General features: G+C 47.8%; 1 protein-coding gene across 3 annotated transcripts in view; it reads left to right on the top strand.

Moving 5' to 3' along the window:
• LOC149330277 (uncharacterized) overlaps window positions 1-17,230 on the top strand; it is a 132,531-nt gene extending 115,301 nt beyond the window's left edge. For all 3 annotated transcript variants that reach the window (XM_089560882.1, XM_089560880.1, XM_089560881.1), the window contains 6 exons: window positions 1,042-1,210; window positions 4,864-5,061; window positions 5,927-6,177; window positions 7,822-8,028; window positions 11,056-11,251; window positions 16,129-17,230. In XM_089560882.1, the coding sequence (XP_089417008.1) occupies window positions 1,042-1,210; window positions 4,864-5,061; window positions 5,927-6,177; window positions 7,822-8,028; window positions 11,056-11,251; window positions 16,129-16,300 (1,193 nt within the window). In that variant the 3' untranslated portion in view covers window positions 16,301-17,230. The remainder of the gene's footprint in view (window positions 1-1,041; window positions 1,211-4,863; window positions 5,062-5,926; window positions 6,178-7,821; window positions 8,029-11,055; window positions 11,252-16,128) is intronic.
• Window positions 17,231-17,507: the final 277 nt, after the last annotated feature.

The following is a 17,507-nucleotide window of genomic DNA, read 5'->3' as shown; positions in this document are numbered from 1 at the left end:
TCGCTTTTGGCGGGAAATGCGTCCTCGTTCCCTGTCGCCTTTAAGAGGCCGTTAAGCTTGTCGCCGCAAGCACCTTGGGCGAGCGTGGGTTAAGTTATCGATTGTCCCTCAAGGTGGCGTCGTCGCTGTTAGCGGCTGCTACTTGCGGCTCGTTTCATTTCTCATGCTTTTCTCCGCTCCACCCCTGCCTACCTGCATGTGGCAGTGGTAGAGGCCCAGCGGAAGGCACTCAAAAGGGAAGTGAACCTGCCGGTCCGTTTTTAACGCAGAGATCCCGTCCGAAAAAAAAAATTCCGGTGGTGTCAGAAAGGTAACTCATTATAAATATATATAAGGTAACGGACGCCTAGAATTTCGCCTCCATCAAAATTTGGCCGCCGCGGTTGGGATCGAACCCGCGTCTTTCAGGTCAGCAGAAGAGTGCCGTAACCACTGAGCCACCGCGCGGGTCATGATGACCAGTCATCTAAGAGCGATTGGTTATCGCTCATATATCATGACCACTCATATAAAAGCGATTGGTTATCGCTCTTATATGATGACCAATCATCTAAGAGCGAAGTTAGCGCCTGCGAGATGAAAAGCAACTGTGATGTAGAATTGAAACTCCCTCAACTGGCTTGCTCGCATTTCATTTTCGTAACTGGTTTATGGTTTATGGGGTTTATCGTCCCAAAGCGACTCAGGATTTAAAAGACGCGGGTTCGATCCCGGCCGCGGCGGTTGAATTTCTTTGGAGGAGAAATTCTAGAGGCCCGTGTACTGTGCGATGTCAGTGCACGTTAAAGAGCCCCAGGTGGTCGAAATTTCCGGAGCCCTCCACTACGGCGTCTCTCATAGCCTGAGTCGCTTTGGGACGTTAAACCCCATAAAACCAAATCAATCAGGCTATGAGGGACGCCTTAGTGGAGGGCTCCGCGAATTTCGACCACCTGGGATTCTTTAACGTGCACTGACATCGCACAGTGCAGCCGAACAGTTTGTGCATGCAAAATCGGGTAACTGTTCTAACCTTGAGCTCCCTGGTGTGTCGTAATGCAGGATGGTCGGGAGTCTTCCTCATCGTGGCCTCGGCACTCGCCTCGGGCTTCTGCGGCGCGAAGTTGGGAGCTTGCTGGACGATCCTCGAAGAACGCTGGGAGGAGTACAGGGGTCACGTGCGCGACCCTTACCCGTCCATTGCGTTTAGGGCATACGGAAGATGGGCCAGGTAAGCATCTCTGAGGCTTGACCACACTGGCACTTGCTTGCAGCCACGAATCACAGGGTCCCTTATTCTCTCCGCGAGACGTAACCTAATTCAAAGGAAACAAGAAAAACCGATGCGTGAAAAATGTGGAAGCGAGCTTACAATTAAGCACGTCTCAGGTTCATGTACAAAACTCGAAATGCTACGGAAAAAAGATGCTTTGTTCAGTTTTACACTGCATGGATCCCTTTCCTCCCCAACTTGCTCCTCGGAGACAATGGGCTTGTCAAAAATTTCTTATGTTTGTTTTTAGTTTCTTACAAGAAACAATGCTCCTGAATAAGCTACATCAATAAATACTTTTTATTTTTAATCTACAGAGTAAACGAGCTAATCCTTATATTTGGCCTATGATAGCCTTAGTTTCATATGCGCCATAAAACAGAACAGAGAATAAATTTTTCCTGACGTCGTCGTAAACTTGACCAGTTTAAATGGAGCAGTCCGAAAGTTATTCGATTTTCGGCACCAAAGTTTCTGCAATAAATTCATCTTTTGCGAGGAACGAACCCCAGCCGAGAGGCAAGGAGCCAAACAATTGAACTGGAATACAAACCAAAAAATTATGAGCTTGTTTTGTTTTTTTTATGAGGGTTTAACGTCCCAAAGCGACTCAGTCTATCAGGGACGCTGTAGTGAAGGGCTCCGGAAATTTTGACCACCTGGGGTACTTTAATGTCGTCAACATCCTTTAAAGTGCCACTGTAGAGCGTTGGAGTACAAAGTTGAAACTTGTAGTGCAGGTTATGCCCCTTAGTCTCCGGGTCTTTTGTACAAAATTTCGCAACCCTCTGAAGTTTTGTTTCACCAGAAATAAATGCTAAGGTCTACCATTTCGTTACCCCTAGCAGGCCGGTATCTACGGAGAACCCTCATTTCTGACGTTGAAAACTATCCGCCCGTTTAAATTCGCCCTGGTCTCACTGAACGAGAACACATCAACTATGATAAAATTTCAGTCACATCTCATACAGTAGGATATGATAATAAGTGGATATATGTAACCACATTCATTGGGCTCGTGTTGTGTCAAAGCACACAGGTTATTATTTATTATTTTTTCCACGCGGCTAGTAACTATACTCTATTTTCCTAAGCATTTAGCAATTAATTCATCCATTTGTATAAAGTAATGGTCAGGAGAGTATTTTATTGCCAAGGTCAATTTTGTTTCCCCAAATATTATGCGCATGTAAAACAGTCGTGACGGGCGGAGGCAAATAAACTCTGATGTGGTGTCAGAGCTTTATATTTATCGCAAAAACACAGTCATCAAACGCAGCAGGTGAAATAGACATACAGGCGGGGTGTGGTGAACAAAAAAAAAAAAAGACAACGTGCTAGTAAGGCATCAAGCAGTTTTTTTCCCCTCTCTATTTCATTACAACCTTCTGCACCGGTTGACGCTCCCTGGCGTCGTATATATGCGAGGCGTGGCCGAGACGCAACCGGTCTATGGAGCGGAAAGATTGATCGCTGAAAAGCATCCAAAAAGCTTCGCGACTTTGCCAGGCCTCCCAACTTTTTCCTCCTTACCGCGTCAAGGTTTCTTCGAGGCCAAAAAAAAAGTGAAGAAAGAAAAAAAAACAACAAAACACATCGAAAGAAAGACGGGCCCAACCAAGTCAGGTGTGAAGTATCCGTTCATCTAGTACAGCGCGCTAAGCCGGATTTACTTGCTCAGGATTTATTTTTTAATCACTATAGCGCTCTTATTGTGCTTTCCAAGCACGTTTCGTCTCAAGCTTATACGGCCGGCTCATGTAACGATCGGCTGCTTGCGTTCGTTCGTTCCTTCGTGAGCTGCGTTCGATGTCTCGAGTTTTCCGTTAGCTGTTCGTTTGCGGCGCCGGAGAGAACGTGAGCCCGGCGTACTTGACATGGTTCAAGGAAAACGACTTCAGGAATTACTGTCGTCTGCAGCTGTGTTTCGGCCAGTGTTTGGGGCGATGAACGACGCGGGCCTGTTCACCGCATTGCCCGTAAGAGACGTCTGGGAATTTCAGTGCGGGTATGTTGAGGTTGCGTGCAGGATTGCGACCGACCTATCAGACGGGCTAGATTTTATGGGTCGCTGAGGACGACTGCATCTAATTATTATTCCTAGTGAAAGTTGGTTGTCTGGTTCGTTCAGCCTTTGGTGACGTTTGTGCGGCATCAAAATTAAGCATTCGTCGCAGAGGAAGCTCGATTTTAAAAATTTTCCCGCCAGTCAATTCAAACGCACGGCTTCCTTGGCGAAAAGGGAGGGTTGCCGCCGTTTTCAAGTGAACAATGGGCAGGCGTAGCCTCTGTGATCTGTGACGAAAATTGGCGTCGACGCAAACGTTTTACTTGCGAAAATGGCCGGAGATGGCGACACTGGAGTTTTTTTTTTTTCGTTTATACCTTATAGATGCAGCCTTTCGGTGAGATTGGTCGCTTCTTTATAAGAACGCGGTACCATATCGATACAGGCCAACTTACATTTGTAGTGAGTGTTTCTTTAATGATAATAATAACAATATTAATGAATTAGTTGCCAGGAAAACGAAAGCGCATTGATTGTCTCACTTGCGGTGGACACCTGAACTGCGTCGTGAGAGAACGGATGAAGGATGGATAGAAAGTAAGAAAACAGTGGAAAAGGGGCCGTAGTGGAGGGCTCCGGATTAGTTTAGAACACCTGGAGTTCATTAACCTGGACTGACATCGTGGAGCACAGAGGCGTTTTTAGCGTTTCGCCTCCGCCGAAATGCGGTCCCCCGCCCAAGCTGCACAGGTGGTGACCGGAATTTGCCAATACGTTTCCAATATTGGGCGAATTACTTGTGCTGCTTGTGCGTCTGCAAGTCGTTCCCGCCTACTTGGGATCAAAAAGGTCGCGGGGTCATACCGCGGCCTAGTGAAATACGCTGGGGGAAAGGTTAGTGCATAGCTTAGAGAAGACGAAGGGCGAAGAAGCGCTCTCCCGTAGCTTTTCCGTTTATGTTGAGTCTTTTTGGTGTTTTTTTCTCTAAACCATGGCTGCAGCGGCGCCATTACGATTCATTCATTCATCAGTAGAATTTCGATGGACGGGATCGAGATACTAGAGGCCGCTGTACTGTGCGATGTCAGTGCACGTTAAAGAACCCCAGGTGGTCGGAATTTCCGGAGCCCTCCACTACGTCGTCCCTCAAAGGGGAGTCGTTTTGGGACATCAAACTCTGATAAAACCAAGACCATTGATTAATTAATTAATTTATTGATTAATTAATTCAGTCGAATTTTGATGGGGGCGATCGAGATTCTTGAGGCCGGTGTACTGTGCGGTATCAGTGCGCGTTAGTAACCCAAGGAGGTGCAAATTTCCGGAGCCCTTCACTACAACGTCCCTTATAGCCTGAGTTGCTTTGGGACATTAAACTCTCATAAAACCAAAACCATTCATTCATTCATTCAGTCGAATTTCGACGGAGGCGATCGAGATTCTTGAGGCCGGGGTACTGTCAGTGCACGTTAAGGAACCCTAGGTGGTCGAAATTTCCGGAGCCTTTCACTACGGCGTACCTCATAACCTGAGTCGCTTTGGGACGTTAAACTCTCATAAAAGCAAAACCATTCATTCATTCATTCATTCGACCTTTTTTCAGGATGGGAACGTCCGCTATTCAGATCTTGGGCCTCTTCGGCTACGGTTCGGTATTCCTGCTGCTGTCCGCACAGCTCGTGATGGACGTGACGAAGCAGTTTTCCGGCGGAACAGTCACTATCTACTTCTGCTACTGGCTCATCATCATCGCCGTGGGCTTGGGCGTCCTGATGCTTCTGGGGACGCCCAAGGACTTCGGGTGAGTGTAGCACCGGCCTGTGCATTTAACTAACCACAATTTTTACATTTGTACGCATTTTCTGGGCCTGCATTCATCTGTGACGTAAGCAAGATGCGTTGGCGCCACGGTCATCGGATGGGGGTAGAAAAGAAAGAACGCGGGAGGGCGATAAAAATATCTGTAAACAAAAGTTCTCATATTGAGGTTTCAGACTTCGCAGTGTACGTACCTATGAGGTAGTCCCTTTGTTAACAACTGCCCAGTGCAACTTTGAGCAAAATCACTGAAATATAGAACTTCTTTTCCAAGCCTGCATTTGTTTTTTAAAAATCAGCACTATACGTGCGTGCGACAATTACCCGCTAGTTGGGGGGCTGGACTAGTGTAAACGCAACTTTTAGATATAGTTTTCTCATTTAACAGTGTGTCCACGAAGGCGTACATTGAGTAACAGCTTGAAAGTGCGTTTTAGAATTGGGTGCATCATAGATCCCAGGGATCTATGAATGCAAAGTAGAGAATGACCTTCTGCATAGGTGGCATTTAAACCATTGCCCTATCACCTCATAACCTTAAGGGCGGCACAAAGCCTGCCCCTGGGAGCACCTGCCATCGCAAGGCAGTGGCGCATCGCTTAACCTCTCCACCACTGCGCTAAGAAGGGTGTGAGGACTTCCAGGGATCCATGTATGTTAAGTAGAGAATGACCTTCTGCATACATGGTAGTTAAACCATTGCGCTATTGCGTCATAACCTTAAGGTGCAGCTAAAGAGTCCCCTCCGATTTTTCTGGCGTTAGCCTGTTCATAACACTTACTAAGGTTCGACCGCATAGGTCGTTAATAAGCGTTTTTCTCACGGTGACATTAACCGGACTGCGCAGGTTCGCCGCGTTCGGCGCCATGGGTGCGACCGCGGTGGCGTTCGTCATCATCGTAGTGGTGTGCTGCATCCGTATGGCCAACGAAGAAGCAGCCTGGCCCCAGGGCCCAACGACCATCTCCCTGGCGGGGTACTTCCGCGGTTTCGGCACCATCATGTTCTCCTACGGCGGCGCGGCCATGTTTCCCACCATCCAGAACGACATGAAGGAACGTAGCCGGTTCCCCCTGGCGGTGGCCTACGCAACCATCGGTGAGAGTAACGAAGGTCGAAATTTTAAGGCGAAAGCCTTTAATGGCTGATACTGTCGTCCGTCAGCAGAGGGTGCCACACCTTTGGCAGCGTTCACTCGTGTTAACTCGGGAGCTAGAATAGATGGGAGAAAACGAATGATGGCTTCAGATGGAGGGGAAAAAATAAACCTAGAAGCGGTTGGTTGGTTGGTTTATTGGGGTTTAACGTCCCGAAGCAACTCAGGCTATGAGGGACGCCGTAGTGAAGGGCTCCGGAAATTTCGACCACCTGGGGTTCTTTAACGTGCATTGACATCGCCAAGTTTGATGACTGTCGATTATTTAGTTAATTAATTCTAGCCATAAATGTCGATGTTGCGTCTCAATAGCGCGGGCGTCGATATAGCCACGGGAACGGTGTGACGTCACATCCACCGGAAGTCGTCGCGGCATAGTGAAAATTGTCACAGAATGGTCGGAAAAACGTCCGATTTCTGTCAAATTAGATGGAAAAATTTGTAATTCAGCGTAATTAACGATTAAGATCCCCGAAAGATGTATGCTTTGGGTGTCGATATAGCCACGGGAACGGTGTGACGTCACATCCATCGGAAGTCGTCACGACATAGTGACCTCGGTTCTAACATCTCAACACTTTAGTTGCCAAAGTGTCCTCGCAATTTTTTGAACAGCCCATGTACAGGTCCACTTTCGTAACGGTCGAAGTAGAGGGGGTCGTTGGCTCCCACTTCTTCCTCCCCGAGACTAGAAACATCCACTACAAAAAATTTCCTTACGTAGTGTATGGACTGTCTATAAACTTTGTCTATAAAGTTTATATGCTTTCTGTAGACAAATCCAATACAGTAGTCGATAGGCAATAAAAATTCTATTGACAGCCTATGGGCAAAATATAGATTTATGGCCATACACTCTTAATGGACTTCTGTTTATAGACCAGTTTATAGACTATGAATGGAGAAAACGAAAAATCTGCTCATAGCAATGGAGTCTATAACAAGTTTATAGGTAGTCGACAGTCCATTTTGGCAAAGGATGATTCTCCATGTCCAAGGTTCTTGGATTAAAAATTTCGATTCGAATATTGGAAAGTTGTAGGGTGCTGTTATGGGAATATTGAAGGTAAAGGCCCATTCTTCCGATGTGTAGCGAAATCTTTGTTTTAAACATTTTCCATCACTCGCATGGAGCATTTAAGACTGCTACAGAAAACCAATGAAGAACACTTTTGGTGATAGCAAAAACTTTAATAGCTAAAAAAATGCGAGCCTGTCGACGGGAGGTTTGCGGATATATTGATTGACATAGTGAAATCTTACAGTATATGCAAAAAACTGCGCTCATAAACTCTTTCCCGTTCAAAAGTGCTTTTGGCCAGAATTGTTTTGTCCAGTATACTGTGACTGTGGTGCTTGCGTCAGAATTTCGCAGACCTATCATATCAGATGTCTGAACGTCCCGTAATTCGTTCTTGTTTAAAATCGGTATGATTTCAGTAAACGTCGACCGAAGAGGATAGAAGTCCATGAAACAGTAATGAAACGCTCTTTAAGGACACATACGTCGAAGGCTAGTTTCAATGTGTGCAATCTGCGCGCACATCACATGGCTAACAAAATGCTGCTTTGCTTCCCGTGCGCAGGCCTAGTCGCCATCTACGTGGTGATGGCAACCCTGGGCTACCTAACCTTCGGCAACTACGTGAGCGCCAACATCCTCCTCTCCATCGGGGACGGGGCCGTGAGCATCGCAGTCCAGCTCCTTTTCATCGTCCACCTCATCACAGGCTTCCTCATCATCATCAACCCTATGTGCCAGGAAGTCGAAGAGCATCTCGGCGTCCCCACAGGTTAGGGCTTTTATGCGAAGCATATTAACGTAGGTTTCGGGCTTTCGCGCGGCGCCCGGCGGTGGCCACCATTGACCTTCAAGTGACCCTCAAGTAGGTCACGTGACATGACGTCACGTGATGACGTCACACCGGCTGCAGATGGGGCCTCATATCGCGCCGTCGGTCGCCTCCCGGCGGTGGCCACCATTGACCTTGAAGTGAGATCACATGATGTGACGTCACGTGATGACGTCACACCGGCTACAGATGGGGCCTCATATCGCGCCGTCGGACGTCGCCCGGCGGAGGCCTCCACGCTTCGGATCGCGCCGTCGCGCGCGACGCGGCGACGGCGCCACCATCGCTGCATCACGTGATATGTGACGTCACGCCAGGGATGAAGCGACGCGCGCCCGCCGTCGCGTCAGTCTCTGTGCCCGCAACCGCGCCAGCGTCTTTGCGCCGGGCGTGTATGCGGTCAAGATACCTCCAAACGCTAAGGACATGCTTCGCATCCACTGGGCTTAACCTTGATAAGCCTCCAATTTTTTGTCCTTAAGGTACCTAAACTCCGTTTCATACATAGCAGGCAACGCTGCCAAAGCTAGAGCGCCTGTTCGCGCAGGTTAAGTCCGCGCCCAAAAAGTAGTTCGTCTTACAACGAAAGTGAACACAAACATATTTCGTTGCGACAGGTCTTAAGTGCTGTGAACGGCAATCTCCTGGAATTCGTTTTACCTCTTGCCACATTTACGTCCTCCAGCTCATCGAGACTTCCAGGAGTGTGAATTACTTTGGCGTTCTGATACGCGCTTGAAAGGGTGAATCGCCCTTACTCCATCCGCGCATAAAAAGCAGTTCACACTCAGCGCAAATTATGGCCAGAGGCTCCGAGCACTGAGCGCCTGGACGGTCACCTGGGCTAAAAGTAAGTTGCTGGCAGCAACCTGACTTGGCCCTAGAGCCAGATGGTAGCCGAACTGCTACGAGAACCTGGACACATGAAAAGCCGACGTGGCCGCAAAGCCGAGATGGATAGGATTTGTTGAAAACATGGAAGAACCCGGCCCCTCCCCAAACTAAACGCGGTCTTATGAAACTCCTCTTTCACCATAATGCTACAAATGATCGATGTACGCAAAGCATTAGGCAATCCACGTACACGAGATAAACACATGGCCAATCGCAACACTACTTTATTCTTCTTAAACCAACGCGTATATATATATATATATATATATATATATATATATATATATATATATATATAGAAGATCGGTCTTCCGATCGAAACGTCGAGTCCAATAAATATGTTTCCATGAACGAAGCATATACACTTCGCTATGTACTCCTGTAAGCTGTCAAGTACTTCATGCTCTCGCAACCGATATATATATATATATATATATATATATATATATATATATATATATATATATATATATAAAGATAAAGAGAAGCCAACAACCACAGACACCAAGGAACATAGAGGATTCGGCATGTGGTTGTTTTTTCTTCTGCTTTTCTAATCAATTATCTTTAAGCGATAAAATATTCACTAATATTGTCTATTGATCAACACCACGAATAAATATACATAAAAATCCCCTATGTTCCTTGGTTTCTGGGGCTGTTGGCTTCTCTCATATGTATACCGAGCCCCTCATCCCCTTCCCTTGTTTGAGATAGATATATATATATATATATATATATATATATATATATATATAAACCGTTTTACCACACATGTGCAAGCGAACAAAAAAGCTTAAGTCATGTGAGGCTACTGGCAACGACGCGACCGCAAAAACTTAAACTCGGCTGCGTACAAAGATATGGAAGTATCGCCGATGCACCCTTCAGCTTTTTTCTTGATATGAAATGCTTCAAGAGCCAGTCGCGCGTGTTCATTTCTATATTCTGCTTTTGCCCAGAATCGCAGTCTCCTCGAATCGCGATGCACAATTGCTGCAGACATTAATGTGCGACACAATATGTACACATTTGTCAATTTTATTCCTTACATTTAGAGCATGGTCCCTGAGTCGCTCATTTATACAGCGCAGTATTATCATGCACCAACAAGGCCCAACAGAAGTGTTACTGAAGTTCCTCCTTGACCCGCTGGAGTTAACGCTGAATATTCGCGTAACGGACTCTTGAGCGTCCTGTGAAAGTATTAAGGCGAAAGCCTTGAATGGCTCACAATGTCGTCCGTTAACAAAGCGTGTCACACGCGTTTAACTCGGGAACTGAAAAAAGATATGACAACCGATGGCTATTCGCGTAACGGACTCTTGAGCGTCCTGTGAAAGTATTAAGGCGAAAGCCTTGAATGGCTCACAATGTCGTCCGTTAACAAAGCGTGTCACACGCGTTTAACTCGGGAACTGAAAAAAGATATGACAACCGATGACTACTTCAAATAGAGGAGGAAAAAATGAACATAGCAGCCGAGTTTGATGAGTGTAGATTAATTAGTTAATTAATTATAGGCAAAAATGTCGAAATTGCGTCGAAATAGCGCGGACGTCGATTTAGCCACGGGAACGATGTGACGTCAAATCCACCGGAAGTCATCACGGCGTAGTGAAAATTGTCACAGAATGGTCGGCGGAACGTCAGGCTTGTGTCAAATTAGGTAGAAAAATGTGTAATTAAGCGTAATTAACACTTCAGATTCCCGAAAGATTTATAATTTTTTTATCGATATAGCCACGGGAACGGTGTGACGTCACACCCATGTGAAGCCGTCACGCCATAGTGAAAATGGTCAGAAAATGGTCGGAGAAACGTGGGATTTATGTCAAATTAGATGGGAAAATGCGTAATTAAGCGTAATTAACACTTAAGATCCCCGAACGATGTACAATTTGGGTACCGATATAGCCACGGGGACGGTGTGAAGTCACATACATCGCAATTCGTCGAGGCATAGTGTCCTCGACTTTCGCCTCTCAACACTTTAGTTGCCAGTCTTCTCGTCGGTTTTTTTTTCTTGTCCTGGGAGTGACATTTTTTTTTATCCCTGTTCTGAACGCGCAGAGTTCACGTGGAAGCGAGTGGCCATGCGGGCGACCATCATGGTGGCTCTCCTGCTCACCACCGAGACGGTGCCCCACTTTGACAAGGTGCTGCCTCTCGTCGGTTCCTTCATGGTGGGCCTCACCACCTTCGTCCTGCCCTGCATCTTCTACTATAAGCTCTGCTCCGACAGGTCGCCGGATGGGAAGGAGGACAGGTACGTCGCCCACGCCCAATGACGTCACAGGAGTACGACTCGCGTTTTAAGGCGAAAGCCTTTAATGCCTCATCGTTGTCGACAGAGGTTTGTCGACAGAAGGCTGTCGACAAAAGGTTGTCAGCCGAAGGTTGTCAGCAGAAGGCTGTCAGCAGAAGACTGTCAGCAGAAGGCTGTCAGCAGAAGGTTGTCAGCAGAAGGTTGTCAGCAGAAGGTTGTCAGGAGAAGGTTGTCAGGAGAAGGTTGTCAGGAGAAGGTTGTCAGCAGAAGGTTGTCAGCAGAAGGTTGTCAGCCGAAGGTTGTCAGCAGAAGGCTGTCAGCAGAAGGTTGTCAGCAGAAGGTTGTCAGCAGAAGGTTGTCAGCAGAAGGTTGTCAGGAGAAGGTTGTCAGGAGAAGGTTGTCAGGAGAAGGTTGTCAGGAGAAGGCTGTCAGCAGAAGGTTGTCAGCAGAAGGTTGTCAGCAGAAGGCTGTCAGCAGAAGGTTTTCAGGAGAAGGTTTTCAGGAGAAGGTTGTCAGGAGAAGGTTGTCAGCAGGAGGTTGTCAGGAGAAGGTTGTCAGCAGGAGGTTGTCAGCAGAAGGTTGTCAGCAGAACGTTGTCAGCAGGAGGCTGTCAGAAGAAGGCTGTCAGAAGAAGGCTGTCAGAAGAAGCCTTCTGTCAGAAGAAGGCTGTCAGCAGAAGGCTGTCAGCAGAAGGTTGTCAGGAGAAGGTTGTCAGCAGAAGTGTCACGCTTTTCGGTTGGCCGAAATGGTTATGACGTCAGAGTGCATCGATTTGCAGTAATGAAGTCAATAACGGATGCCTGACGACCCCTTTTGGAGCAGACGACTAGTAAAATAGTTGTCCGCTCTGACAGGGCGCGCAAGGCGTCCGTGGGTGACGACATTACATACCGCATTACTGCGAACAGAGCCATGGATACAACCGAAGTGATCGAAGCAGAGAGAGAGAGTCGTGCTAAAGAAGCAGCCAAAGTCGGCAGTCAAAGTGTATAGTTGCAATGTGCAGTCAAAGTTTGGTTTAGGTTGGTTTGGTTTATGGGGTTTAACGTCCCAAAGCGACTGAGGCTATGAGAGACGCCGTAGTGAAGGGTTCCGGAAATTTCGACCACCTGGGGTTCTTTAACGTGCACTGACATCGCACAGTACACGGGCCTCTAGAATTTCTCCTCCAAAGAAATTCCATCCGCCGCGGCCGGGATCGAACCCGCGTCTTTTGGGACAGCAGCCGAGCACCATAGCCACTGAGCCACCGCGGCGGCTGCAGTCAAAGTGTGTAGTCAAATAAAGCAGTACTACAGCACGGACAGCCTCGCAGTCAGTGCCAAACAGTGTGCCAGGAAAGGCTTTCGCCTTGCAGCACTTTAGAGAGCCAAAAAGCCCCCTGAATTTTTGCACGCTTTCTTGAAGGGACAACAACACCAAAATTTCTTTTCTTAGTAGAAAGCTATTGGACGGACTTTTCTGGCTATGTTGACTTTTGCGCTATAGATAAGTACGTATTTATTCCCTACAAAATTGAGTTAAAAAATTTGCCCTTTCCTCTGGATGATTTAATATTGCGACGCCATGACCGAAACGGACTCCGTGATCCCAACTGAAAAGTCAATGGCGGTGCAGCCTATCTTCAAGGATCCGCGCCCGAAAAACTATTGGCGCACCCTAGGCTGCTTGCGAAAACGGCCAGGGTTCGGATGCCTGTATTTTATTTTCATCTGTGTTAGCTTATATACGCTTCTATTTCAGTTGAGATATGGGGTCTTTACCATCCAAAGACGATAATAAATCAAACATGCCAGCTTCGATTCATGCCCATCGCTTCGATTGGTGTCTTTTTAAACAGCTACGTAATAAGTACGAGATTCTAAGTAGAGAGTGGTCTGGTTGGGTACATCTGCAGTGCCATCTAATTAAAAAAGTATCAAGATTGTCAGCCCTAAGGACCAAGATGGGGTTTAGGCACCTGTGCAAGAAATTTTTTTCTTTTTTTCTCTGACGTGTGAATTGAGGCGTAGCAGCCCACATGACACTTCGTAGGTTACAGGGAAAGTATCTGAAAAGAGCTTGGTTACTTCTGCAAAGGAGGAAATCCACTACATGCACTGTAACTGTACTGAGGAAACTGGCGACACAACAAACGCTTGGTTGCGGCGGAGCAACTGTTGGCAATTTAAGTGCAGGGTTAATTTTTCCGTTAGCCAGAGATAGCCTCGACCTGGCGGCGGAAAGTGCGGAAGAGCGGGGGTTGCCTTTTACGAGGTACGTTTATGCAATTGCGGGACCGGATTTCAGTATGGGTCGCTCCAACCACGGCCTTCTCTATTTCAATGCCTGCCACACTGGTCTATTCGCAGTGGGGCACCTTAGAAGGCCTCAATTCTTTTACTCGTCGCGACGTTGCGCCACCTACGAGGAGGCCTTAGTTCTTTTACTCATCGTCATGTGGCGCCACCTATGACAAAGCCTCAGTTCTTTTACTCATCGCCATGTGGCGTCACCTATGAGGAGGCCACAGTTCTTTTACTCGTCGCGATGTGGCGCCACCTACGAGGAGGCCTCAGTGCTTTTACTCATCGTCATGTGGCGCCACCTATGACAAAGCCTCAGTTCTTTTACTCATCGCCATGTGGCGTCACCTATGAGGAGGCCACAGCTATTTTACTCGTCGTGATGTGGCGCCACCTACGAGGAGGCCTCAGTTATTTTAGTCATCGTCATGTGGCGCCACCTATGACGAAGCCTCAGTTCTTTTACTCATCGCCATGTGGCGTCACCTATGAGGAGGCCACAGTACTTTTAGTCGTCGCGATGTGGCGCCACCTATGAGGAGGGACAGCTTATTTCATACCGCCTGCAGCCTACATGGTTTGCAAAGACATCTCTGAAAACTGCTAGCTTCCGAAGAAAAAAGACCAGAAGTCTCTTCACCAACTATCAGTGGCACACCCTAATTGTGCGGCGCTCTCTCCCTCTTATTGCACGTTCGTACTAAGATCGAAAGGCAGCGAATGGGGAAAAGGAAGACAGTGAGGTAGCGGTGGGCTTGATTTGATAATCTGATAGTGTATGTATGTATGATAGTTATGTATCTGATAGTGAAATCAAAGGTGCATTGGTACAATACATACTGGTTCGGATCTTTAACCCCACATTAACAAGCACAATGTCTGCACTCTACAGACGCCCCTGCGCTGAGCTACTGGCACGTATGTGTGATAGTTTGTACACCTGTTTATGAAACCACAAGATCCTGAAGGTGTGAGTGGTCACCAACGAAGGCAGCGTGCCTCGGGCCGTTGGCAGCCAGGGAACACCTCCGGTATAAACCACACTTCAAGTTGCAAAACTGTGGCCTTGCGGAAATTGCGTGTGTTTGCATATGGATACAAAATTCGAAAACGTATTTCTGTTCGTTGCTACGCTGACATTTACGGAAAGATCTTAGTATAACTACCATGTAGAAGACATAGCGTACCTCTCGTAATTGTGTGGCTTTAGCTTTCATCGACTTCTAATTTAGAGGGAGTGGGACGGGACGGGTTTGATGTTTAGGAGTGAACAGATTGTTTTCAAGAAGCTGTGCATATCTCCTGCATAATGTTGTGGGCGTAGCAATCTAGAATTAAAATTATGTAACATGTAATCGTGCGCCTGAAGATGCCGCGAACTCACGCGCGTTACAAATGACGTACGACTTCGCTCTATCCAGAGAACGCTATATGGTTGGTTTATGGGGTTTAACGTTCCAAAGCGACTAAGGCTATGAGAGACGCCGTTGTGGAGGGCTCCGGAAATTTCGACCAACTGGGATTCTTTAACGTGCACTGGCATCACACAGTACACGGGCCTCGAATTTCTCCTCCAAAGAAATTCAACCGTCGCGGCCGGAATCGAACCCGCGTTTTCGGGTCAGCAGCCGAGCACCATAACCACTGAGCCACCGCGGTGGCAGTGAACGCTATATGTTGTAGAGTGCATCGTAATTGCTTCTATATTTAATAGTCGTGCTGTCAGCTTTGACCTCATTATTTTGCTGTTTTATCGCTGTTATCTCCGTTCATAATGGTTTTGTTTGAGCTCAAGAGCACAGACTGGTAGATTCGTTCCTAGTGTACTTCTCAGACCGCGAACAAGCGCACATAAACCAGAAAGTGGGGGCATAGACATCAAATCGCTATCACAAGTATATTGTTTGGTTTGGGTTTAACGTCCCATAGTGACTCAGGTTATGAGGGACGCCGTAGTGAATGGGCTCCGGAAATTTCGGCTAGCTGGGGTTCTTTAACGTGCGCTGACATCGCACAGTACACGGGCCTCTAGAATTTCGCCTCCATTTAAATTCAGCCGCCGTGGCCCACATCGAACCCGCGTCTTTCGGGCCAGCAGCCGAGCGCCGTAATCACTGAGCCACCACGGCGGGGACAAGTATATAGCTCGTGGCGTGTACGCCTTTCCACGTCCTTGCTTTCGTGTGTTCTTGCGTTGTCTGTTGAAGTACCATAGTTAAAAAAAAATTGGAAGAGAGCGAGGGCAATGAAAAGAAAAAAATGGCAGTGGTTTAGCTCTGGTTAAACCTGGAGGTTTGCGAAAGCAACGAGGAGAGAGAGAGAGGCGATGGAGAGCGCGCGGCAGCGGCGGCGGCCCCGGCACGCTAGCTATGCGACGCTACTGAGCATGCGCAACTGGCGAGCGCGGCGGCGGCGCCTCTGAGTCACCCGCGCAGCGATGGCGGCGGCGCGCCATCTGTGATCTGTGTGACGTCACTGCCCCTCGCGCATGCGCAGTATGGCCTGGCCTCAACTCCGCGAAATGGCTCGGCGACTCGCGTATTGTTGCTTTCGCATCAAAAGCTGCAACACGATGTTCATTTCAATTTGCAGGAAGCTGCCAATGTGGGAGAAGGTGGTTCTTCTGGTGACACTCATCGCCGGCCTCATCGGAACCATTGCGGGTACTGTGGCTTCGATAGAGGACCTCGTCGAACCCGGCTCGTTCGCGCTCCCCTGCTTCATAGAACCCAACGTCTCTCCGTCAGGCCGCGCCGGTCATTGACGAACGTCGCAGCTACAAACAAACAAAACAAGCGCGCGAGGGAAGCCATCGTTGAGAAGATGGCTTCGTAGGGAGCGAATGCAAACTGCTCCCGCCAACGAACAGAGCCGGCGTGCCCTGTGCTTCACGTGCGGCTGGAGTTGATCCCGCTTCGACCTGCTGCAGCGAGCCCGTACATTCAAGCGTGCTTTTGTTTTAGTCTTAGCAGTCGCTCGCATGCTCCGGGCTGTGACCAAGCGAACGACCCACACACGAACTGCTTGCGTTTCCGAATGTGTCTTCATGTGAACACATGCGGCATTGTAAAAAACGAAGAGTCCTGAGCCACTATTTCGCGAAGGGAAACGACCTTCCTGCGGTTCAAATGTAGCAAAGTTACACGTCACAACCGTGGCCTTGTCACAACCGTGACGAAGTACGCCTTGATTCGACGGAAAGATTTTACTGCCCCCCGAAGACGCATGACAACCGAAGGCCAACTACAATGCTCCTGTATAGTGAACTGTAGATCCGTGGGCGAACTTGTCGGCTAAAGTTATTTTTGTAGTGTAAGATTAGAACTGCTCGTTCATGTCTACCGGGCGGCTGGTGACTTCGAAGCTGCCCCTACTGTAGGGCTGTCGCTTCTCAGGGACCTTGTTCTCTACTGTTACCTGACCGTGTAATGTGTGACGCCGACGACTGGAAGCCCTCATTGTTTCGTGACTGGTGACGTCGAACGCTTGTGACGCATCTGCGACGCTGACGCACGGCTGTCAGTGGCACCAAAAGGCTTGCGGAAGACCTCGAGAGAAGGGCGTCATCTTCTCTCTCGCTCTCACAAACCTTCGTGCCTGCCCTTTTAGCGCCACCTTTTATGTACAGTTGATGTTTACTTTTTTTTCTTGACACGGTGATGAACCACAGTAAAATACGTTTTTTTAAACATAACTTTGGCTTTTGTCTGCATTGATGAACCCTTACAGAAAGTGCCTAGTGCCTGGTTTGTGCCATTCATAACTGTTACGCATATACGCACACACGCATATGTTTTAGCAGCTAATTTGCAGCTCTACTACTACGGAGACAGGTAGAGTTGAACCAGGCTATACGAAGTTGAAGGGGTCCGACGATTACTTCGTTATAACGGTAGCTTCGTTATAGCCCGTGTTAACCGAAATTCCAAGAATAATCGCCATTACTTCGTTATATCTAATATTTCTGCATT

This window comes from Amblyomma mixtum, chromosome 9 (assembly GCF_055824585.1).
Source record: "Amblyomma mixtum isolate Tamu chromosome 9, ASM5582458v1, whole genome shotgun sequence".
Lineage (NCBI taxonomy): Eukaryota > Metazoa > Arthropoda > Arachnida > Ixodida > Ixodidae > Amblyomma > Amblyomma mixtum.
Note: the sequence above shows the minus strand (reverse complement) of the source record. Positions and strands in the feature narration are given on the sequence as shown.